The sequence below is a fragment of the Miscanthus floridulus genome, chromosome 14 (assembly GCF_019320115.1).
Source record: "Miscanthus floridulus cultivar M001 chromosome 14, ASM1932011v1, whole genome shotgun sequence".
NCBI lineage: Eukaryota > Viridiplantae > Streptophyta > Magnoliopsida > Poales > Poaceae > Miscanthus > Miscanthus floridulus.
In genome coordinates, this window is record NC_089593.1 from 2111560 (window position 1) to 2136478 (window position 24919).

The 24919-nt window shown below is 42.7% G+C and overlaps 2 protein-coding genes, 1 non-coding gene and 1 pseudogene across 3 annotated transcripts in view; 2 read left to right on the forward strand and 2 right to left on the reverse strand.

The window, feature by feature from the left end:
* Positions 1-24919, forward strand: part of LOC136505694 (uncharacterized) — a 181636-nt gene that overhangs the window by 107612 nt on the left and 49105 nt on the right. The window lies entirely within an intron of this gene.
* LOC136504912 (uncharacterized) lies at positions 976-3206 on the reverse strand. The gene is made up of 4 exons (XM_066499965.1): positions 2998-3206; positions 2308-2430; positions 1668-1770; positions 976-1516 (listed from the first exon to the last, which is right to left on the reverse strand). Exons 1-4 carry the CDS (start codon positions 3090-3092, stop codon positions 1274-1276), a joined length of 564 nt encoding a protein of 187 aa, XP_066356062.1. The 5' UTR covers positions 3093-3206; the 3' UTR covers positions 976-1273.
* Positions 3175-6156, forward strand: LOC136505564 (uncharacterized; annotated as a pseudogene).
* LOC136506262 (small nucleolar RNA R71) lies at positions 15896-16004 on the reverse strand. Its single transcript, XR_010771486.1, has one exon. It is a non-coding gene; the product is annotated as a small nucleolar RNA R71 (small nucleolar RNA).

Genomic DNA, 24919 nt, shown 5'->3' on the forward strand with positions numbered 1-24919 from the left:
CCAACATAGGGCCGTGGGTGGTTTCTACTATAGGGTTTCGGTTCAAGGACACTTACCAATCTGTCGCTCGCAAAGCTTTGAGGTACCTATGCCAGATTTATGAGAGGCCAATATGTCGTACACCCATGAGATTCTTCCCCCCTTTAACAAGAGATAGTCCTGTGTGGGTAGCCCGAATGAGGACCCTCGAAGGCCCTGAATTACGTGAAAGTGACCCAACTACGGTGTTCATGTCTACCTACCTGCTTTCCCTAGATAAGCAATATGATAGGCATGCCACCCATTTGAAGAAGTGCATTCTAAGGGCAGAGGAGGCCGAGAACCAAATAAGAAACCTGCAAGTGCAGCTTGCGGAGGCTAAGGCGCAGGCAGCTAGAGCGGAGAGCCATGAGGCTACAACAATTGAAGCCTTCAAACAGGCCGAAGACTGCCACACTCAGCAATTGAAGAATATCTACCTTGTCACTAGGGCCAAGAGAAGGACCCTTGTTCTGGAAGGGAGAGAATTCCTAATACTAGATGGAATCCCAGTTGCAACCATGGAAGAAATCCAAGGGAAGATTGTGGACACGCCGCCCGCGCCTCCACCAACCGAGGCCTCCCATGGAATTTCCGAGACAGGGTCAGTCGATGGAGAAGAGATTCTCCCGCTGACTCAGGCACCACCAGGAGATGGCATCTGCCCTCCTTCCATCCTCCCAGAAGATTTCTCAAGCTACGAAGAATGATCTAAGTGGAGACATGGGCCCCTCAAGAACCCTCGTTGTAGTGTTTATTATTTCCACCTATAATGTAATCCCACATGGTGTTGTGCTTTGAGTTTAGTGATGTTGGTTGTTTGAATTCCACTTGAGCAAACATTTCTCTATGCCAATATGCCATTTCTCTACACCAATATGCCAGTGATTTTATTTAGTGACCTAGAATAGATATTGTGTAATGGATGCCAAACTCTATCGCCCTTACATAACATCATACTGGAAAATACATATTAGCTTCTATTGAGATATTTTTTAGTACAACATACATATGATCCCTAAGATTTGATATATACCAAGAAGATCATCTTCCACAACATGGTAGTGGAAAAAATTAATTAGCTATAGCTTCCGTGGGGATACTTTCGAGTAACATGTATACATGATCCCCAAGGTTTGATATATCAAGCAGATCACCCGCAACGAAGCGCGGGCATAGTGGCTAGTTATGTATGATGACAGTTGACCAATGTCATAAACATACCTAGTCAGACCAGTCCAAATAATACATGCTACTACCATTGACCTGCTGCTCTATCTTGATGCAACTTGTCTCTCTCCTCTTTCATCTTGTTCGCAATCTCAATTAGCTTCGGGTTAAATAAACGATCCATAACATATTTCTTTTCCTCTGCTTGTATTTCTTTTATGGCACTTGGGTATGGATTTGGAGGTGGCTTCTTTCCTTCACTGCGGGCGATTTCTTTCAGTTCCTTGTATGCTTTCTTCTTTGCTTTCTTCTGTGTCCGATACTCCATCTAGAAAAAGGATGGTGGTTATACAATAGATATATGTAATAAAACTGGTAGCGTAACTTCAAATTTAAGTACAGTGAGGCCCAGAATTGAATTTTCTGTTTAATGGCGTTTGATAAAAATAAGCAAAAGGGTTATAGAGGAGAAAAATTACATCGGCTACAGCCATCGCATCATCTTCACTGACTCCTTGCTCTTTCAGCTCCAGGACACGCCAAGCAAAAACTCGAGCTGGTGGGGGATCAAATCCACTTATCCTGAAAAGGATGGATAAACAATACATCTTGTGTTCAAAGCGAGAAACTCAAATAAATCAAGTCCAAGAAATAGAGAGGAAATATTCCAGAGAATAGGATCAAAACAGTAATGCCATCAGTAGTAGGACCGAAAAAGAGTGAATTATCAAGCGGTAGCCTACAGATGGAAGCTGAAGATAGTCGCCAAGGTACCAAACTAATACTAGAATGTTCAAAAGGACCACGCTACTCAACAAATTCAAGAACCTCATTAATCTATTTGCAACTGTGCATCCTTCGTAATAATCAACTGTTTTCACTAATCCAACAAGTATATAACAGCATTCAGAAATTGAGTGATACAATCAGGCTTCGATGAGAAGGCCAAGCATGCCCCATATAAGGATGTACAATACAAATGGAAACCCATGCAAATCTCCAAACAGAAAAGCGGAACGAAAACATGAAAATTTAAAACTCGAATACTATTTTAACTATACAGCGTTGCAGGATCACGTTTCTATAAGGAAATAACATAAGAAAAGAGAAGGATCTTACTTGATTGCATCATGGTAGAGCGAATCCGGATGTTTTTTGTTGAACTTCCTAACATACACATCCTCAGGAAACTCGATCTTCTTGATCTTCCCCTCTGGGCGAGGAAATGTCACTGGCGGTGCCCTAATGAACAAGCGCCACTTGTTTCAGTTAACCAGAAAGCAGCATGGTGAAAAAGAACGGAAATGTTACATGAGACAAATTATAAAGACACTTTTAAACAAGTCACTAAGCATATATAGACTCACTAGCCATCTTCGGTTTATGCAAATATACAAATTTAGCACAACTGAACCAAACGAAGCACCATAACACATAGGAAACCAGCTGACGGCAACAGAAACTACAGTCGAGAATCACATCTATATGCAATACCATGGGGCTCAGGGTTTTATTTGGAGAACATATAGGAACCACCACAGCGGTTCCAGCACAAAATCATGTAATTATTACTACATAACTACAAATTATAGATCCATTGTCCATGGATGAGCAATCAAATGGGGCCTACACGATTGCTCGTAGAGGAGTCATTTATTCATAGAATCCAAACAACCCTAAGAGGAGCTATCAACAGTCCGCTGTCCTGACCCTAACGGCATCACGGATGGATCGACCAATCGAGAAATGTAAGTGCAAGGGCACAGCTAGGGACGGGAAAACAGAGGTTGGAGTAGCGAGAGCACCGACTCTTCCATGGCCTTGAGCCACCTGGGCTCGGGCCTGGCAAGTCCCTTCACCAGCTTCCGCATCTTCGTCAGCAGGTCCCCCCGCATGTACGACATCTCCGACGATCCGCTCCGCTGCGGAGGCTCCCTCCCCGTCGGAGAGATCTGGAAGTCTCGCAGAGGCCTCGCCGCCGCCGCCGCCGCCGCTGAGACGAACCGCGACAAAATGGAATGGATGGCAAGTCTCACTTGCTGGGTGTAGATGTGTGCAGGTAAATGGGCCGCAGGAGATAAGGCCCAAACGAGCCCATTGCTGGCACGGGGCTTGAGAGCCCATCGCAGAAACCCAGCGAGGAAAGCCCAAAAGCTCCTCTACCCCCGTCCTCTTCCGTTGCAGCAGCAGAGCTCGCCGGCATCCATGGCGATGGCCTCCGCCTTCCGGTTCCGGATGCTGCTCCCGGCGCCCCGGCCTATCCCAATCTCCGCGAGGGCCCACCTCACGCCGCCTCATTTCCACTCCCGCCGCCTCGCGCTTCGTCCTCCCCGCCCGGCCGCCCTCTCCACCACCACCACCCCAGCCGCCACCCGCCCGCGCAAACGCGGTGGTAGCCTGCACCTGCTCCGTGCCGCCGCCTGCTGCAACGGCAGGAAGCGGTGGCGTCGCCAAAGGCTGGCGGGTCTTCTTGGCATGGTGATTCAACCACGCTTCAGTACTTTCCGCGTGAAATCGAGAATCCGATCCAACTGTACCTCACTCCGTTCGAATCGCGCTTGTGCATTGTAACAACAGGTACTTGATGGCTCTCGATAAGAACCCGATTGCAACTAAGGCTGTCACTTCTGCTGTCCTCACCCTAGCCGGGGACCTCATCTGCCAGGTGCCTCACTTATTTTTTCACTTAAAACTCTACTCTGAATTTGTGGCACATGGCATTGATATATACTATTCTATGCGGGACGGAATTCATAACGTGTACTAGTAAGTTAGTGAACCATGGTTTTGAGGCATGCTCGGCTTGTTTACATACTCCTTTTCAAGATGCTCCTAGTTGTGCTCACTGAACAGTTAACCCACTGCCAAGCCCTGCTGACTCTGAGGTCAGGCAGGAGCTTAGAGCTGCAGAGATCACTTAACTTAAGTATGATTGGTATTGCAATTTTCTGACAGTGCTATCGGACCTTGTTAAGACCATTTGCAAAAATAAACTGAATTTCATAGTGACCGTTAGTTCATTACTGTTTGTATTTGCTATGCACTATGTATGGTCTGAACATCTAGTTGACAATAAATTTGTGCAGTCATACTCTTTTGTATATAGTTCAGCTTGTTGGCAGTAAACTGGATTTCTTCATATATTGGCAATTAGTTCACTTAACTGTTTTGGTTTGAAGATATTGCTATTTTGCTACTGTTTATTACTTACCTAATGTGTAATCCTACAACCAAATTTGTATTATGTTTCAGCTTGTTGTTGATCGAGTGCCAGAGCTCGATTTGAAGAGAACATTTGTATTCACACTTTTGGGGCTTGCCCTTGTTGGACCAACTTTACATGTCTGGTAATCTTATCTATGCTACCACCTGCAGAAGTAATGGCTACTAGTAGTCAGTGTTCTCTTTGTTTCAAAAAGAAAAGAAAAAAAGTCAGTGTTGTCCCACCCCCCTCCAGTAGTAGATAATAAGTTTCCATTTGCAGGTACTTGTATTTGAGTAAATTAGTGGCAATCAGTGGAGCATCTGGTGCTATAGCTCGCCTTTTACTTGACCAGGTTTGTGACTATGCGTCATATCTGTCTCTCTCCAAACCACAAGGATAGATATCATGTGCTGCTCTTCCTAGTTTCCACATTTACATCATCTGTTTTTTTTTAACATATCTTCTAACTGCTACTTCTGTGCAGTTTATTTTCTCTCCCATTTTTATTGGAGTTTTTATGAGCTTACTGGTCACATTGGAGGGAAATCCATGACTTGTAGTGCCAAAACTTAAGCAGGTGAGATGAACCCTTTTTGTACACTCTCTCATGTTTACAATACTTGGCAATTGGGTATGCTCTCTTTTTCTGCTACCTAATTTTTTAATAATATTTGCACGAATGGTTGTCATCAGTATTGGCGAATAAGCAATTGTGGATACCCTTTCAGTTTCTGAATTTTTATTTTGTCCCACAAAAGCTTCAGGTCCTTTAAAATGCACATTGAGATATTTAGAATATAGTATTTAGTGTTCTGGAAAGTGTCTTTTGTTTTTGTATTATGTATGTATGTTTGGATCTCACCTAAATCACTCCATTTTTTTTCTCAGGTTCTTTCTGCTAATTTCGTAGCTCTTGCATGGAATGTGATTTTATCCTTTAAAGCCCACAAGGAGATTGTAGCAAAATAGGCGATGTCAACAGCTTGGATTTCAGTCTCTTAGGTTAGTACATTGAAATGAATAAATGATTGCCCCACTGTCACTGACTCCATGCCAATGCAACTTTATGCCTAAGTGAGTGTTTCGTTGAACTCTTCTTTATCTTCACTCACTATTATTATATGTACATAATTATGCATTGTTTCTGTCTTTGAGTAATGCTGAAAACTACCCTGCCTTTTTTCTTTGTGACCAACCAAGCGAGTCACTTTGATATATCTTTTTCATGCTTCATTTACTCCATGACAGTGAGCTACTGAGCATTCATTCCTGGACTAATTTTCCTGCCTCCCCGAAAGCATCATTGTGGATGGACTGTGATTGGTTGTAACTTGGTACCCCAAAAGTCGGACCTGTCAACTATCACCTTTTCCAATTAAATGTGATCTTGATTGATCCCAAAGATACCCTTTTGTTCTTTACAAGATCTCTGGTGGATATGGTAAAAATGTTGTCTTTCTGAATTTTATATTCTTGCATGGCTCCTAGCACTATAAAGTCACTGTCAGAGTGTGAGTGGTTTTGAAGTTGATTTAAAATTTCTAAACATTTTCTGAATTAGTAACTCACTGTTCCCGGTTGATTCATGTTATCCTTTTTTTTTGTGAAGGATTCATGTTATCATTATTAGTTGATTGTTCATTGATCTCAGGTGCTTGTTATTGTCTTATGTTTCAGAAAATTTTGCTGACGATGGGGAATGTGGTGGCGACCTGGAGCAATTGTTCCTTGAAGAGGAAAGTAAGGGCCAGGAATCAGGATAGCCATGTTGTGGCAGCTTCTGCTTGCAGCCTTGGAGGGCAGTCGAGTGTAGAAATTGTTACCCGAGGCTGTGAAAATTGCCACTCAGGAGTGCATCGTTAGGACCAAAGTTCAGGAACCGAAATGTATCATCTCCAGAGGATCATGAAGTACCCACCTTTTCGTACTCCATTCCAGAATGATAAATTATAAATGTATTTCAATCTGAAAAAGGTCATGTAAAATAGATTTTGAACCTTAATTTTTCATACAATATGTTGCCGTTTGGTTAAGAATCAATATCATCTTGGATGCACTTTGATACTCAAATCTATTAGTGCAAATTTTATGCCCTCGACTTGTATATAATTTGCATAGTTGTTTACCAAAGTTTATAAAGTTTGCTGGCGTGGCATTTCCTCTGAAAGCCAAGAAACGCAAGCTTGGCTTTTCTCTGACATGTCACAGATTAGTTTGTTTGGCGAGGCATGCATTTCCTCTGAACGCCAACAAACACAAGCTTGGCTTTTCTCTGACATGGCACAGATTAGTTTGTTGGCGTGGCATCTCCTCTGAACGCAAACACACGCAAGCTTGGCTTTTCTCTGACATGTCACAGATTAGTTTGTTGGCGTGGCATTTCCTTTGAACGCCAACAGACGCATTGTCAGTTTCTCACTTCCATATATCTGTTCACAGTGAAGTGCAGGACATCGAAGAGCTGTGAGCTGTGAGCACGCGACGTGTGCATGCATATGCGGCACGTGTGCCTACGTGTCTGCCACCCCAGCAGAGACGTGGCAGTTTTTTTTTTATAATAACTTCGTGGCAGGGGTTTGTGCTTGTGCGTTTGCGTATACTATTGTTCTGTATATATGTATCCTTCCAGCTTATTCACAAGCTGAAGGAGGATCATGAACTACCCTTTTTTGTACTCCATCCCCGATATAAGCGTATTTTGGTCAGAAAAAAATCATAAATAATAGATTTTTGCTAAAGAATTAATATCTTCACATATGTGTTTTGGATACAAATCTACAAATTTATATATAGTTTGAATAATTGTTGATTAAAATCTGTACAGTTTGTCTTTTCCCGTACAAACGCCACGAGGACATATCTGTTCTACTTGGGGTTACTTTGTGGGCATGGCATTTTTGTAGTCTATTTGATTAGTTTATCGGCGTGGCATTTCCTCTGAACGCCAGCAAACGCGTCGCCAGTTTGCCACCTCCGTATCTTGTTCAGTCTAAAGTGCTGGACATCTCGTTTCAAAAAAAGTGCTGGACATCGAAGGGCTGTGAACCATTCCATGCTAAATTCTCTTGGATAGCTACACACAAACCAAGGCCACTTCGACGCCAGCACACAAGGCGTGCAAAGCATGTGCTACACGTGTGCCTACGTGTCTGCCACCACAACAGAGACGTGGCAGCGGTTGTGCGTCTGTATATATATGATGATTATTCCAAGCTCTTATCGTGGAGGTGGCGATGATAGAGCTGTCTAGTGCGGATGTCGGTGATCGATGCTAGCCGTTTCTTGTCCATCAGAGATGGTGAGCATCTCTACAAGCACCGTATTTCTTCCTCGGTTTAAGCTAGAATATTTTTTTTATGTAGACTTCGCTATTTTGCTATCAGCACACAGCACTCTCTCTGAATACAGGGATGGTGAGGTCGTCCGGGGAGCGCGGACCCAAGTGAGAGTGTGCTGTGTGCATCCAGAGACAAAGAAGAGGAGCCTGGCTGCCTCCATTCTTCGTTGCCCTGAATTCTATCTCACCTCAGTATCATATTTCCACTTACAGTACTAGGGGAAGGGATGAACATCCATGAAGATTTGCAGCCAGCTTACGCATCCTTCCAGCCTCAACATCGACGCTGCAGAGGAACAAGATCAATTATTGCATCCAGGTAAAATTACTTCAAGTTCATTGATCTTGTTTTCTCTACTGCATGCAGGAAAAACATGCCACTATATATAGCAAGCAACACATGCACAGGGATTAGTTGAGCAATTGTGTCCAGGTTAATTCATTTCAACTGCATCCATATATTGCTGGTCACCTCTATTGCATCCAGGAACACATGCACGAGACTTAGTTTCAGAACTCACTACACGCAATTTATTTTTGTAGAGGTTGACAGTGATGTGCATCCATTTGATGCCATTGTACATGGTACTGAGGAAGAACAATACAAGGATCCAGGTTAGTACACTAATCTTACACTTACTTGCAAGTCGTTCATTAACAATTGGTCAAATGCATCATAATGCTCTCACTGTTTGCTCTACTTAGCACCGGTTAATGGTTTTGGCTGATCTATTTTAGTGAAATACTAACTTTTGACTTTTAGTAGGGCAAGGGGCTTAAATGAAAGGGCCAATAAGCTCATTTCTTTGGTCTACTTTAGTGCTGCTAATAATGGTTTTGCCTGATCTCTTATACTTTTGTTGCAAGTAACTGTATTTAGGAACCTGACAAGTTGCTAATTTCTAATGTCTGTCACCAAGTAAAGAGTGTTCCCTCTCAAAATTTGATGCAGCTAGAATGGCAGTGGCACAAACTGTATTCTTTGTGCACATTAAATCACTCTTCCAAGTTATAGACTCATATATGCAATAGACTGTTTCCCTCCCTTCCACCGTCAGTTCAAACCAGTAGTCCGACACAACATTTACATGATCCTAAAATTTGTTTGCCTTCATGATTGCCATGGTCACCTCTGTTTAGTTAATAAAGTTAAACCTCTGTCTCATTAGTTTGATCTTAAAAGTTCTCGTACAGGCAAGCCAGGGTTGCAATCCGTAGTCATGGATGCCAAGGAAAAAAAGAGGAAAAGGGAGAGAGAGCGGTATGCACGGATGACTGATGAAAAAAAGCAGGAAACACTAAAGAAACCCCGTGAAGTCTATCAGCACAAAAAAAATTCGACACAGTTCCAAAAAAGATGCGCGCGAAAGAGGCAACAATATGCAAACATGCAGCCAGAACAAAAGAAAACTAGAAGAGAACAAGTTATAGCCAGCCAACTGTAAATTGTATCCAGGTTAATTTATTTCAATTGCATGCATCTTGCAGTTTACCTCTATTGCATCCAAGAACACATGCACAGGCCCTAGTTTCAGGAACTCACTAGTAATTTATTTTTGTAGAGGTTGGTAACGATGTGCATCCATTAGATGACAATGTACATGGTACCGAAGAAGAACAAGACATGAATCCAGGTTAGTACATTAATCTTACATTTACTTGCAAGTTCATTAACGAAAAGTCAAATGCATCGTAATGCTCTGTCTCACTATTTAGTAAATGGATTCATCTAGATCATAATGGTCAAATTATGCTTTCATGTTATCTACATTATTGATCTCTACTACAAGGATTCTTAAATTTTCCATCCATGTTGCAAGTTCCACTTGAGCAAAATCAGATGTTCAACACAGGAAACCGTATGAAACAAGATCAGATTTTCCTCTGTTTGTGCAGACAAAAATGTCAACCAAAACCAGTAAATCAACAATGCAAAACCATCAGACCCGTTAACTAATTACAGCTTGTTCGGCTGAGCTGAAATTTTCACTGTTCATGCTGGAAACACCGTTTATGTTGGAATATTGTGAGAGAAAAATACTGCTCCGGCTGAAAAAATAAGCCAAACAAGCCAAATTTCAGCTCAGTCGAACAGCCTGTAAACTGCCCTAAGGCAAATTTGATATTAAGGATGATGGATCTTGAGTCTTGACCTAACACAAGCTTTACTTTTTTTCGAAACAAAGGCAGGAGCTCTGCCGCTCAATTAAGACGAATGAATTTTATGTACAAGAAAGGCTCACCAAACGAGATGCCCACAGAGCACCCGAGTGGCTAACCAACCCACGCGACACGGTTCAACACAAACACGGCATACTACCAAGGGTTATCGTTGCCGTGCATGGAAAAACATCTACCAGCAGCTCCGACTTCTGATGGCAGGTCACCCACGAACCTCCTACCGACGGGTCCGAGACATCGAAGCCGCGACGATGATCCAAATGTGATGCCTTCAGGAAGAGAGCGACGCCGATGGCGCCACCGTCGCACGTCCATAATGGACCGGGTTTTTACCCTTGGATGACTGCTAGAGGGAAAGACAGGACGTCCCCAATAGGGAAAGCGGCGCCCACCGGCGTCGCCATCGCCAAGGCTTTCGCCCAAGGAACCCTCTAACAGGCCAAGAAGTCGGACCCCCTGCCAGCCAGCACCGCCCTCGCCGCTGTCCTGCTGCCCCACCGAAGCCCCTTTAGAGGGGCATCGACGCGCCGACAGCCTACAACAGCCACACAGCTGCGTCGGCCGCCATCCCCTCCAACCGGGTAATGCATAGAGCCGGAACTGACTCCATCACGCACATAACACCGCCGCTCATCGAGGCCGTTGTCGACCGCCGCCTCTAGCTCTGGCACCCATCGCCATTGCTGCCGACCTATGCCGCCAGCAGCCACAAGGCGCGTGCCCCACCATTGTGGGAGCCACCCCCTGTCCTGGGGCCGCCAAATACGGACGCCACACCCTGAACCCGACGCCCCTTTCCGACACTGCCGCCTCCGTCTTGACCACAACCGCGGCACCGTCCGTAGCCAGCCCGGCGCAACCGCGACCACCCTGGCCATTACCAGGCGTTGGGGGCGAACTGTCGCCCGGCCGCGCCGCGGGCAGGCCAGCCCATCAGGACGCCGCCGCAGCAACCCAGGCCGTGAGAGGGAGGGGCAGGCAGATAAGGAGAGCGCCGCCCCCAGCGCCTTCACGAGCCCGATCGCCGCCATCGTAGCCACAACCTCGGCCGGCCGCTCCCGCACGTGCCGTCGGCCCCTAGCTAGATCCAGTCGTCCGGGCCCGGATTTGACCGCTCGGGCACCGGGCCGGCTTCAAAATGATCCATGGTTTGCAATATGAGGGTTCAAAATGATCCATGGGCTCGGGCACCGGGCATCGGGCAATATGAGGGTTCAAAATGATCCATGGTTTGCAGAATACCTACTACGTATTGGAAATGGCACCGAGGAGACCAATGATAATGGACAAATATGTCTACCCAAAAATATGTGTGTGCAACATATGCCAAATGACAGTAGCCTTGATAGACTAATCGACAATGTCTATCAAATAGACAATGCTTTCCTACAAGATTCAACATACATCACATCAAGAGCAATTTTATCCACAAGGAATGATTGTGTAGACATCATCAACCTAAAAATGATTGAGCGTTTACAAGGAGAGGAGATGGTATATCATAGCTTCAATTCTATAGAAGATGACCCTCATAACTACTATCCTGAAGAATTCCTTAACACCCTTACACCGAACGGACTTCCTCCGCATATACTGAAGCTTAAAATTAATTGTCCAATCATGCTACTCAGGAATATCGATCTTGCTAATGGCCTTTTTAATGGCACTAGGTTGGTGGTACGTGGGTTTCAGAAAAATACAATTGATGCAGAAATTGTAGTAGGACACCATTCTGGGATGCGAGTCTTCTTGCCTCTGATCCTATTATGTCCCTCTGAAGATGAGATGTTCCCATTCCGTTTTAAGAGAAGACAATTTCCGGTCAAACTCAACTTTGCAATGACAATAATCAAATCACAAGGTCAAACAATATCAAATGTCGGTGTCTACCTACTTGAACCAGTTTTCTCTCATGGCCAACTATATGTCGCACTTTCTAGAGCGACCGCGGCAAAGAACATAAAGATACTAATAGGTACACATGATGAGGAGAAGATGGAAAATGAGATCGGTATGAGTGAGTCATACACGAAAAATATTGTCTACAAAGAGGTGCTCAACAATTAATTAGGTGATGTAATCTTCAAAACAAATATTAACATCATCTATAATCGTTCTTTATTTCTTATGTCTCCACTAACTCATTGGTATTATTTCCTACTTTTTCAAGGATACCAATATATCATATATGACTGCACAAAATGGTCTTTAATGTTATGGCTCATGCCAAAAAAATCAGCATACAATATTGGTGAAAAGGTAATTAGAGCAAGAGCTATATATCATGATTCAATTCAATACAGCTTATTTCTTTTCTTTGGTTGATGAACAATATAATATTGAACAGGAAGGAAAAAAGGTTTCAATGTATATCCAAGATGAAAAGAAATCTGCTATAATCACTATTGGGAGACAAGCTGGAGTTGGCTCAATTCGGAAAAAAAGATGTCTCCATACTGTTTGTACTGGTTGTTCCTCTCAATTTAGACTCTGTATACATTATAACATACCATGCATGCTTATAAAAAATAATTACTTCTGCCTTGTACAAGATTTAGCAGCTTTATAAGCCCGGATTCATGTCATTCCAACAATGGTCCGAAATACAAAAGCAAGATGTTGGGAAAGCGGTTCCCGAACAGGTTTAGGGGAGGAGAGTGAAAAAAGGCGGCTAGGGTTTGTTGATGAGAGTCGGAAGGGAGAGCCCCCTTGCCCTCATGTTCCAAGCATTATATAGGCAAGCAAAAATTTACAAGCGACCCCCCGATGGGGTGGGTTTCACATGCCACTCCAATGACACTAATTGAGCCCCTTCTAGGGGATTTGGCCCATATGAATATGGCATCTCCCAACAGTAGCCCCTCATCTACTAGGTTATGGTCGGTACTACATGACCTAGTAGATGCTCATACTAGAAGAGGCACAACACAACTCAAACCGTGGTTGCGAGGACTGTCCTCCGCAAACCACACGTGCACGTCTCACTAAAAACTCCTTCCCAAAAACCTTGTGGGAAAAAAGGGCATGGAGAAAAGAGCATGTGCACGACTCAAAACTATACATGTTCTAATCCCTGAGGCTTCAAGCTCCGAGTGCCTTCATCTTTCGGATGTCTTTATCTTTGGGCTTCGGCTCCTTCTACTCGACATGCAGGTCTTCATCTCTAGGACCTTCTCGATGCGCGGGTCTTCATCTCTGTCTTCTCGGGGTGCAAGTCTTTGTCTCCTAGGCCTTCACCTCTGGCATATTCACGACGCGTAGGCCTTCGTCTCTAAGGTCTTCTTGATGCATAAGCCTTCATTTCTAGTACCTTCTCAACGCACACGTCTTCGCCTCCAGGACCTTCATGCCGGGAGCTTCACTTGATGATGTGTCTTCTCTTTGGAGATGGATGTAGTTGTCATGGTTGGAGTAGTTGATGTAGTCGAAGTAGTCATGGTCGAAGGTTGTTGTGAGGCCTTCAATCTTCGCTTATGAGCCCCCGGGCAAAAAAGACTTCATGCCCCGGAGTGGCTAGTCCTTCCGGTGTGATCCCCTAGCCCCTCTTGGTTGGTGCTCGTGACTGAATCCTCTGCCGCTCTTGGTGCGGTCGATGTAGTCGTACTAGTCAAAGTAGATGTTCAGACCCAAGTGCCGATGTAGACGCCAACGAAGGTGTTGTAGAACTTGGTGTCAAAGGAGTTGATGTGGCCCTTCAAATTAACTTGGCGATGTAGGCAAGTCGTTGTAGCATTGATGTCTGTTGACGGTAGTTAACAACCATTATAAAATATGCATAAGGGCATAAATATAATCACCAACGAAGGACTAGGGATTTAAACTAACAAATTACATGAGTTTTGGTGAATCTGTATTTTCTGCAGGGTTTATCCATAAATCTGTCAAGGTGGACCAAGATGTCAGATTTAATTGCGCTTATCCGTGGCGAAACGAACACCAGAAGGTTCCAGAAGACTCGAGAGGACACCACACCGAAGCGGAGAGCGAGACACCGCCAGATGGAGCCAACCAACCCCACCTGTAGGCCGGCCGGCCCCTAGGGCTCACCTGTTAGTCCTCCGTTGTTATGTCAGTTCTCCACCATCTCCTAGGTTGTATCTACGTCATCCTTTAAGTCGGTTTGATCAAAGGGCTCATGTTGGATGCTCCGGCTTATATATACCAGTCCCTGCCACCCCCCTGAGGCATATTGCATAAGTCATTTGAGAAGATAGAAACCCTAATCATCCTCAGAGCTCCACCATATTCTAGGGCATTGCTAGTTAGGCTAGGTCTAGAGAGAGGCAAGCAGGCTTCGCTTGAATTCCTGATCGTGTCAAGAGCGTAGTTTGGTATAATCTTTATACCCCCTCTCTTTTGTAATATCATTATTTTTATATGCTAGTTATAATTGTTATGACAATATTATTATTCATCTTATTCATGTTCTTTGTTATAATGTTCAACATCTACTTTGATTATATACTTAGTATAGCTAGTTTATCATTATGTTTATGCATAAGTTCGTATAGCGCTCACTCTAAAGTACACGGGGTGGGTGGTTGACATTGTGTAAGTGTGGTGCTTATACGTTGTTTACCTACGGATATACCCTATATTCTGGGTCATGTGATAGATTGTGGATGTGACACTCCCGTTGAGTCCTTTGTAGTCCACTCCCCGAATATAGGTGCAAGTAGAATCCGACTACGAACAAAGAACAAGCTCTGTTATTAATCTTCCTTAGTAATATCCCTTATGTGTAGATATAAATATAACCTTAGTCATGACTACAAGGTGTAATTGCACTAATTAATGTATGCTTTGACTTGTAATTAAGAATGACTTAGGAATTATTCCTTTAATATTCTACCTGACCATGCTAATGCCATAGAAAGGAGTACTCTAAGTGATTTATCATTATTGATGATCAATACTTATTATATATATATCCTATCCTATGACTTAACCCTGTTATGAGTAGAATATTGGTTATGGTTTACTTCTCCATCAATAGTATAAGTTATCAATACATGTCCATGTTAGACCTTCCTTGTGGTAAAATATAAATAACGCTACCTGGAATATTCCCGGGTGAAGTGCTACAATGGTATAATTATCTGTGCACTTGCAGATCTTTTTCATTCATATATTTATATATTCTTTCTAGTCACACAAAACGATAAAGAACTTCTTAGTATTATTCTAGTAGTAATGCTATGTAGTACCTACAAGCATCTTTGGCATCATCACTAGGGATGACAACCTAGTAAAGTAATGTTAGGAGATATAGGTTTATAATAGATGGTTACTAAAACAAGTGACAAGTTAATAAATACCAACAAGCATTTTTAGTGTCGTTGCTGGGGAAGGTAGCTAGGCAAAGGAAGTATTGATAAACTTATACTTATTGATGTGATCGAGGAAAACCATTGACCTCTACTCAAACAGGCTTACCCTCGTTTTCTCTACTTGTGTATCTTATGTAGGGTAATGTATGACCGGTTTTGACCTTCCAACAAACTACGTTAAAAATCCAGAAGCATTAATCAAGAGGACTAGAGCTAAACTCAAGAAAGTTCCACCTTTAAAGTCAGAAGACAACCATATAAGGCGAAGCTTAACACCTGAATTTGAAGCCATGGCTAATATGACTCTCCGTAAATTCTCTGCTCCAACTACGGCCAACATCCGTACTGGACCAACGGTCAATATCAAAGATAATGGATTCGAGCTCAAGCCAGCCCTCGTCAACATGGTGCAAGCAAGCTAGTTTTGTGGAAAGGCACATGAAGATGCAAGTGCACATCTCCAACACTTTCTAGAGATTTGTAGCACTTTCACCATCAAAGGAGTAACCCAAGATGCCATATTACTTTGCCTCTTCCTATTCTCACTCTTGGGGAAGGCAAAGCAATGGTTCTACGCCAACAAAGATAGAAATACTACATGGGATAACTGCTCCACTGCCTTCCTAGTAAAGTTCTTTCTCACAGGCAAGACCAATGCTCTGCGTGGGAGAATTTTAAGCTTTCAGCAATAACATGATGAATATGTCCCTAAGGCATGGGAATGCTTTCAAGATTATATTATGGAATGTCCTCATCATGAGATGGAGAATTGGCTACTCATGCAGACTTTCCACCACGGATTGACTAACAGTACCACTGAGACTATGGATGTTGCTACTGGAGGTGCTTTCCTGTAACTCACCATACCAGCTGTAACAGCTCTTGTGAAGAAGATGGCCTCCAACCAAGGTTGGAATGAAGAACGTCTTCACTCTTCAGACCCGCAAGAGAGGTGGAGGTATGCATCAACGCAAGGAGGTAGACATGCTATTTGCCAAGATGGACCTGTTGATGAAGAAGATTGAAGATCGAGCCAATGAGAAGCAAGAAGATATGCACATTCATGATTCTCGCATGACATGTGAAGAGTGGAAATACTGGGTGTTGACGGTCACTAACAGCAATTATAAACCATCAACATAACCTGTATTTATACTTAATTTCATCACCAAACATAGGTATAGGGGTTTAAACTAATAAATTCTACGAGTTTTGGTGAATCTATGTTTTCAGCAGGGTATATCTAGAAAATCATCAAGTGGGACCTATTCGTCAGAGGAAATTACGGAGTTCCACCGTGTAAATAACGTGGGAAGATTCTAGAAGACTCTAGGAGGCTCTCCACCGAAGTAGACCCCGAGGGGCTGCCATGTGGGGCTAGCCGACCCCACCTACAGGCCGCCTGGCCCCTAGGCCCACCTGTTTGCTTCCGCGTCGCAATGTCGGTTCTCCACCGCCTCCTAGGTTGTATCTACGCCGTTCTTTAAGTCGGTTTGATCCAAGGGCTCACGTTGGACGCTCTAGCCTATATATACTAGCCCCTGCCACCCTCCCTGAAGCCATCCTAAAACCCTAATTCATATCATGAGGATTAGAGATAGCTATCAAGAGAAGATTAGTCCTCCATAGGATCTAGTCTTATAAATAATAGTGAGGTAGAGAGTGAGGGAAGAGTTCGAAGGAGGTGTCGGTCTATCGGTGCTCTCTCTACGACTTGTACCTTAGCAGATCCAAGTTCTAACTGAGCTTGCCTTCGAGATTTCTCTAGTAATCAACTTCTGATTCAAGTAAGTAATTGTTTATATTGTTCATCGGGATCACAACTCTCTTTTGAGTGCTTTAATCTATAGACGCTCTAGGTTAAAGTATTAATCATAAGTGTAAGCATGGTGCTTAGACTTAGATTAATCGTGGATGCACCCTGCATTCCGGATGGTGGTAGATCGCGTGTGTGATGTCAGTTCTATATAGCCTGTACTATATAGCTTTGTTGATCCTTTGTAGTCCACCTCTCGTCTATAGGCGCAAGTAGGACGTGATTACAAAGGAAAGCATCCTCTGCTGGTGTCTTTCTCTAGTAATGTCCCCAGTTGAATAGTAGAAGACATAGCTTACCTAAGTCAGAACTAGTGAACCTTAGTTTTCCTCTCTACGCTCCTATTTATCTCAACCTAAAAATTAAAAATTAAACAATACAACCTGTAAAAAAGAGGAGAAGTGTTAGCGTTAGAGGGTTCGTAGGTTTGTTGGTTGCCGAAGGTTTACTGTTGTTGGAGTCTGATGAAGGTGAGGTCTCATGGTTGATGAAAGTCTGATGGTTGGTGATGATCACTGGTGATTGCTGGATTGACGAGTAATGACTGATATATAACTTTCACTGACTTTGGCGCCTGATGAAACCCCAATGCGAAGGCCAATATTGGTGAACTCTAAATGTCGCTATATCGATGACTGAGAAGACCAATTGTTCAACGAAGACCATTGACTGGTGAAAACCCAAAAGCCATTTCAAAGATATATAGCAAAGGCCAGATGTTTCATGGAGACCACTGACTGATGAAGAATGATAGAGTGATGACAACCATTTGTTGATAGCATCCACTAACTGGTGAGGGCCACATACTAATAAATGTTGCTGACCGATGAAAACTACTAAATGATGAAATCCATTGAATAACGAAGGTCGCTGACTGATGAGAATCACTGACTGATAGAGGATCACTGAGGTATCTGACGAAGGTTGAATATATAATGAGAACCGCTGACTGACAAAGGGTACTGACTTATGCAAACTCAAGAGTTGTTGGACAGATATGTGACAAGGTTGAACACTTAATGAGAACCATTGGCTGATTTGGCTTGGGAAGGTGAAAACGTGCATATAACAATAAAAAATATATCCTAGGGGTTAGCTTGGGAGGATAAGAGATACTTACAGCGGTGCTGCATGTCAGTAACAAACAGATGTTTGATGTAAATAAAAATAAAAAAATATTTTAAAGTTAATCGGTTAGGGCGAAATCATGTATAGCCACTCGGGCCATGCTTTTGTTGCGGCGAAAAATTGTGACAACTTTCTTTGTCACATTGGTGACAAGTTGTGTGCGAAGGTTAATTTTTAAAATTTGTTTTGAAAGACAAAGGTTAGATTAAAATTTTGGCGAAGTAAATGACAAGAGCAAAGAACTGTTAGGCATTATAAGGTGTTGATAATTTATAGGCCAGTGAGAAATACTCACTCGCGTTGGTTTGGTTTCCGCACGAGAATACTTTGGTACGGTAGGTCAAGTATTCGAAGCTGCAAAGAGATAGACAACTTGACCATGGTCGAAGGTGAGCTCATAAATGTATATTGTTGATTTTTTTATGGCGAAGGTTAAAGGAACCTCCTGAAGAAAACGCCTGCATGGTCAGGGCCCAGGGGAAACGCCGAAGGGTCCTCCTTGGTCCGAGGCTGTGAATAATGGTAAGAGAAAATCTGCTAGCACAATATGCGTTAATACTCGAAGGTAGTTAACCTGTACAGCTTAGTAGAGTGGTGCGAGTGGTGTGGCTGATCGAAGTAGTCATGACCAGAGCTACGCAACATTCGTAGCTATGCACAGAATGAGCTTTTGCAAAATTTAGAGAGAGTTGTTGTTGGGTTACTACTTAGCTGGGTTGACAAACCCACCAAAGCAGGTCGCTGGAGTTTCAGTAACGACTAAACTCTTGTTTAGTTCACCAAAACTCCCAACTTTGACACTATGTAAAAAGAAGATTCCCCGTCATATCAAACTTGCGGTATATGCATGGAGTACTAAATGTTGACGAAATCAAAAACTAATTGCACAGTTTGGTTGTACTTTGCGAGACGAACGTTTTAAGCCTAATTAGTCAACGATTGAACAATTATTACCAAATAAAAACAAAACGCTACAGTATAGCTACAGTACCGTAAATTCAACCGGCGCCGAATCTGGCCGGAACTAAACGCGGCCTAAGGTTTGCTCACCATATAAAATAGGAGTAGTTGAAAGACCTGCACACACGTTTTAACTAAAAAGCTTGCTTGTCCTGCTGTTAGTTATGACATGAAGGAAACTCTAGTACTGAGCTCTTTATGAGTTTTTGTGGATTTTTTCTTCAACAAAAACGGCCGAAGGCTTTAAGAACTTCGGCTGATTTTTTTTCATTTAACGAGAAAGGTCGAAGGCTTTAGGCCTTTGGCGATTAATTGATTTTTTTTACTTGAAAACACTTGACATTGCCGAAGGCTTGTTTGTCCTTTGGTTAATATATATATTTTTTTAAAGTTGGTAGTATTGCCGAAGGCTTTTTTGAATACTTCTTTTTTTTGAAAAAGTTGATATCACTGAAGGCTTGTTGGAAGGTTCGGTACTATTATATTTTTTTTAAGCACAAAAATAGCCGAAGGCTTTAGGAGCTTCCACGATTCATTAAAGAAGATGGCCGAAGGCACAGGGGCTCCGGTGTGTGTGTTTCATTTATTTTATTTTTTTTAGGAATGGGCGAAGGCTTTAAACCTTTTTGACAAAAAAGAAAAAAATCTTCTTATTATTATATTTAAAAAAAACAAGCGAAGGCTGGATTGTTTTTGCAAGTTTTTTCTTTAGAAAATGACCAAAGGTTTTTTTCCCTTAACAAAAATGGCCCAAGGATGGAAAAAGTTTAGGTGTTTTTTCTTGAAAAAGTTGGTGAAGTCGAAACTGAACGTACCAACTCCGCTAGCTACGAGGGTTCAAGGAGATCATACCTTTACCCCGAAGATTTTACCTTTCCTCGGGGGTTCTCATAAGATCAAATCTTCACTCTCAAAAAGCCCATCCGGAGAAGGCACTGACGAAGGCCTGGCCGGAGAAGGTAGGCGACAAAGGCCGAGCCGGAGAAGGGTTGTTGACGAAGGCTTGGCCGGAGAAGGCTGGCGATGAAGGCCTGGTGACGAATGCCTGGCCGGAGAAGGTCTCCCGACGAAGGCTGGCCGGAGAAGGTCCGCCGACGAAGGCCCGGCCGGAGCAGGTCTCCCGAGCTTGCTGGAGAAGGTCTCCCGATGAAGGCTTGATAGAGAAGGTCCGCCGACGAAGGCCCGGCTGGAGAAGGTCCGTTGACGAAGGCCGAAGAAGGCCTAACGATGTCTTGGCCAGAGAAGGTTTGTTAACGAAGGCCGGAGATTGTCTTACAAAGGCTTACCCGGAGAAGGTCTGTTGACGAAGGCCAGGGAAGGCCTGACGAAGGCTTGGCCGGAGAAGGTCTGTTGACGAAGGCCAGAGAAGGCCTGACGAAGGCTTGGTCGGAGAAGGTCGCGACGAAAGCCGGAGATGGTCTGACGAAGGCTTGGCCGGAGAATGTCTGTTGACGAAGGTCGGAGAAGGCCCGACGAAGGCTTGGCCGGAGAAGGTCGTGATGAAGGCCAGAGATGGTCTGACGAAGGCTTGACCAGAGAAGGTCTGTTGACGAAGGCCGGAGAAGGCCTGACGAAGGCTTGGCCGGAGAAGGTCTGTTGACGAAGGCCGGAGAAGGCCTGACGAAGGCTCGGCCGGAGAAGGTCTGTTGATGAAGGCCAGATAAGGCCCGACGAAGGCTTCAACTTTCAGCTCTCCTGAAAAATTTCATGCCGAGCACGGTGGCCGCCAATGTTGGAAAAGCGGTTTCCGAACAGGTTCAGGAGAGGAGAGTGGAAAAAGGCGGCTAGGGTTTGTCGATGAGAGTCGGAAGGGAGAGGCCCCCTTGCCCTCATGTTCTAGGCATTATATTGGCAAGCGAAAATTTACAAGCGACCCCCGGTGGGGGGTGGGTTTCACATGCCACTCCAATAACGCTAATTGGACCCCTTTTAGGGGACTTGGCCCATATGAATATGGCATGTCCCAACACAAGAGTTAAAATTGCCACAGCCTAAATGTATTATTTGCAAATGACTATTAGAAATATCTAGCCTCAGAGGTTAGTAGCTCAAGTGTTTGCATTTCATGAAATACAAAGTTAGGAGTAATGGCCCTTTTTTACAATATACTAGAAACCATCTCAAAGGCTTTTCTTGAGCCTTATAAATTGTAACTTAAAAAGCATTTTTGCTTTTAGAGTTGAAGCAAAGGGACTCGTTCGTCAGCCCCAGGCCGAATTGCACCTACACATAATAAGGTCTACCTTTTTTTTTTTTGAATTTGGAACGAACAAGCTTATATAGTGTCTAATATAACTGACGGATGTGCCTGATGATGAAGCTATCACGCGTAGCCTATTATCGTGTTACAGAACTAAAGATGATTGAATGGATGAGGATGAGGATGACCGGAGCATGGCGCGATGATGGCGTCTGGCGGCAGGGCAGTAATTGGGCGGCGGGGCGGCCGGCAGGTTGGCCACGAGGAAGCACGTGAGCGCGGTGCATGACAGCACGAGGGCGTCCAGATGTCCACGCCGGACAAAAGAGGCGGCGGCGGCGGCGTCGTCCTCACCCTCGTCGTCTTCCTCTATCGTCGTCTCCGTCGACTGTAGAGCGAGCTGGACGTACGCACGGGTTCCGGCAGGAAATTCTAATCTGACGAGCAGCTGAGTAGGCAGCCGAGGGAGTCGGCGGACCGGGCGGGTCGGAGCGACAGTCATGGGCGGCATGGTATGACCACTTCCATCCTTCAAATAACTGTGGTGCGTGCAGTAAGTTTGACTTGATTTACGAAAAATTAGGGGCGTTCGGCTGATCCAGTTTAAAAAATATGGACGGTTGATTTCGGCTGATTCAATAATGTTCTGTGAGAGAGAATAAACTAAAATAAATTGAAACTAGACAGGAAGAACAGACTAATATGTACAACATTTATATCTCTGAAATAAATTTATTAAAAAATTAGATTTAAAGATCTTTCTAACGATACTAATTATGTATTATAAATGTTATTTAATAAACGATGCTAATTATGTATTATAAATGTTATTTAATAAAAGTTGTTTCTGTGAAACGAAAACAGAAAACAACAGATACACAGGTACGAAGTGGGACAGAGGAGTCCTCCACACCAATGGCGTGTTCTCCCTGCTCGATCTGTCTGGCTGCGTGCCGCCCATTGTTGAAGATGGAAAAGCATCGGTGGGGAGTGTCCGGCTGTCGGTACGAACTCCGACCGAGACACCAATGCGTCACTCTTGACTTTGGACTCGCCGTGCTCCCTCTGTCACTCTGCGACGACTTGGACTTGCATGCACCCCGGCACACGCCTTGCGTTGCATTGCAGTGGGCCGCTGTTTTTGACTGCTCTGCTCCGCACCCACCATTTTTCTTGCCAACTCGTGACGTGCTGCAGTGCAGTCAGTCAGTTCATGACCCACCCACAGTATAGTACTATGTACTCCGTACTCGTAGTATACCGCTACTTTTTTAGATGTAAAACCCTTCTTATATGCTCGTTCTCTCCCAAAAACCAGTCGAGGTGGTTCATGTTTGGCTAAGTTTCTAGTAAACGATATTTACATTTATGGTCCCAAATTAATTTATTATAAAAATACATTTCGTAATTAATCTAACGGTATTTATTTGATATTATAAATATTAATATTTTTTAATCGTAAAAAAAATATTAATATTTCTTTATTTATAATTGGTCAAACTTAATATATTAAAATGTGACGCTGTGGTAGAATTGCGTTGGACGGAGGGGCATTGAAAAATAGTAATAGTATTTAATGGAGATGCCGTGAACAACTTACGTTAAGAAGCTGAAAGTTAGTGGAATGACATAGCTACCAACGAGAAAAATGATATGGATGGTTAGTAGAAGATAATGTGAATGGCATACAAACTTTTAGTGGAAGTAGCTCTATAAGTAATCAGCCTGTTCGGCAGGCCGTAAACGATCGTGGATTATTTACTGCTGGCTGGTTTGGTGTGAGAGAAAAATATTGTTCTGGCTGAAAATTTACGATCGTTTACGACCAAGCGAACGGGCTGAATATACATATAGAATTCTATATTTAGATTAAGTCAAACTTACTTAATTGTGATTAAATTTATAAAAAAATATTACATTCTATGGATCTTGATCAAAACATCAGCAGGATCACAAGGGCAGGGATATGAAAAAGAGGATTTGAGATAATAGATATATTTCTTCTTCTTAGATTATATCTCGTCTTCTTATATACAGATGTTTACTTGACCTCCTAAGCAAAAGACCATTATATCTAATTAGTGCATGTTTGATGCATATGACTAATTGTTAGTCAGCGGATTATATGCTAAGTTGTCAAAGCATGTAACCAAGCTACTTATACTACTCATAGCTGAAGTAGTTAAGGTCAGGTCCGTTCGGAACCATCTAGCTAACTGCTCATATCAACTAGCTCATTAACTAACTCAAGCTAATTTAGTATTCTCTCTGTCCCTGAATAAATTAATTCTTAGAATCCGTGGAGTTTGACTAACTTTATAGAAAAGAATAACAACAACTATGATATAAAATGAGTACCTTATGAAAATACATTCTATGGTAAATCTAATGGTACTAATTTGATACCATAAATCTTACCGTTTTTTTCTAGAAATTCAGTTAAAATTTAAAAAGTTTGACTGAAGACGACTCTAGAAATCTATTTATTCAGGGACAGAGTGAGTAATCTATCTAATAACTAGCTCTAGCTGAACATACCTTTAATCCTAAACACTAATTAGTTGCACTGCCAAAACAACCCAATAGACCGAGTGGACTGCCCATGACAATTTTCACAATTAATATGATAATAATGACAATCCTTATTTGATACCTTTTATCCTTATTTTTATAGATTTTTAACTTAAATCCAAGTATAATATATCTAATTTATGGGAAAACGAGAATCGCATGTTTTGGATGGATCAGTACTACTATATCGTAGCCTCTGTCAGTGTCGTGGCGTGACTGAGGTCTTGTCCAGATCCTCCGCCAAAATTTTACACGTTGTCCCATCGAATATTTGACACACATATATATATATATATATATATATATGAAGTATTAAATATAGATTTAAAAAATAACTAATTGCACAGATTACGACTACTTTACGAGACGAATCTTTTAAACTTAATTAGTCCATAATTTGACAATAAAGTGTTACAGTAACATATGTGCTAACGACGGATTAATTAGGCTTAATAAATTCGTCTCGTAGTTTACTAACGGATTATATATTTTGTTTTTTTATTAGTATTCAAACACATTGTAATATTCGATGTGATATCAAAACTTTACACTGGATCTAAACAACGCTTCTAAACCTGCCGACCCACCGACTGACGGCATGGATTGTCTTGTGTGCTCCGTCCCTGTCCAATAATTAGGAGTATCATAGTAGTATCATTTATTATTAGTACTGTAGTTTCAGTCCGGCTTCATCTCAACGTATCGTCGGGTCTACGCAGCTATCACTGTCCGCTGCTAAATCCATTCCAAATTATAGTTCGTTTGACTTTTTTATCTTAAATTTGATCACTCGTCTTATTTAAAAATTTATACAAACATAATAAAAAAATTATTGTGGCTTGCTTTATTAACAAAAGTTCTTTAAAAATGACTTAAATTTAATTATGTTTACATAAAATTTTTGAATAAGACGAGTGGTCAAATTTAGGATAAAAAAGTCAAAAGAACTATAATTTTCAGTACACTAAAACTAATAACTCACCTTTAATTTCTACAGTACTTA

Excerpts from the sequence above, each read along its gene's own strand:
- LOC136504912 (XM_066499965.1), bottom strand. The coding sequence starts at position 3,092 with ATGTCGTACATGCGGGGGGACCTGCTGACGAAGATGCGGAAGCTGGTG. Across the intron at positions 2,431-2,997 it reads TGGCTCAAGGCCATGGAAGA|GGCACCGCCAGTGACATTTC; the intron begins GTCGGTGCTCTC and ends CTTGTTCATTAG. Across the intron at positions 1,517-1,667 it reads ATGCGATGGCTGTAGCCGAT|ATGGAGTATCGGACACAGAA; the intron begins GTAATTTTTCTC and ends TCCTTTTTCTAG.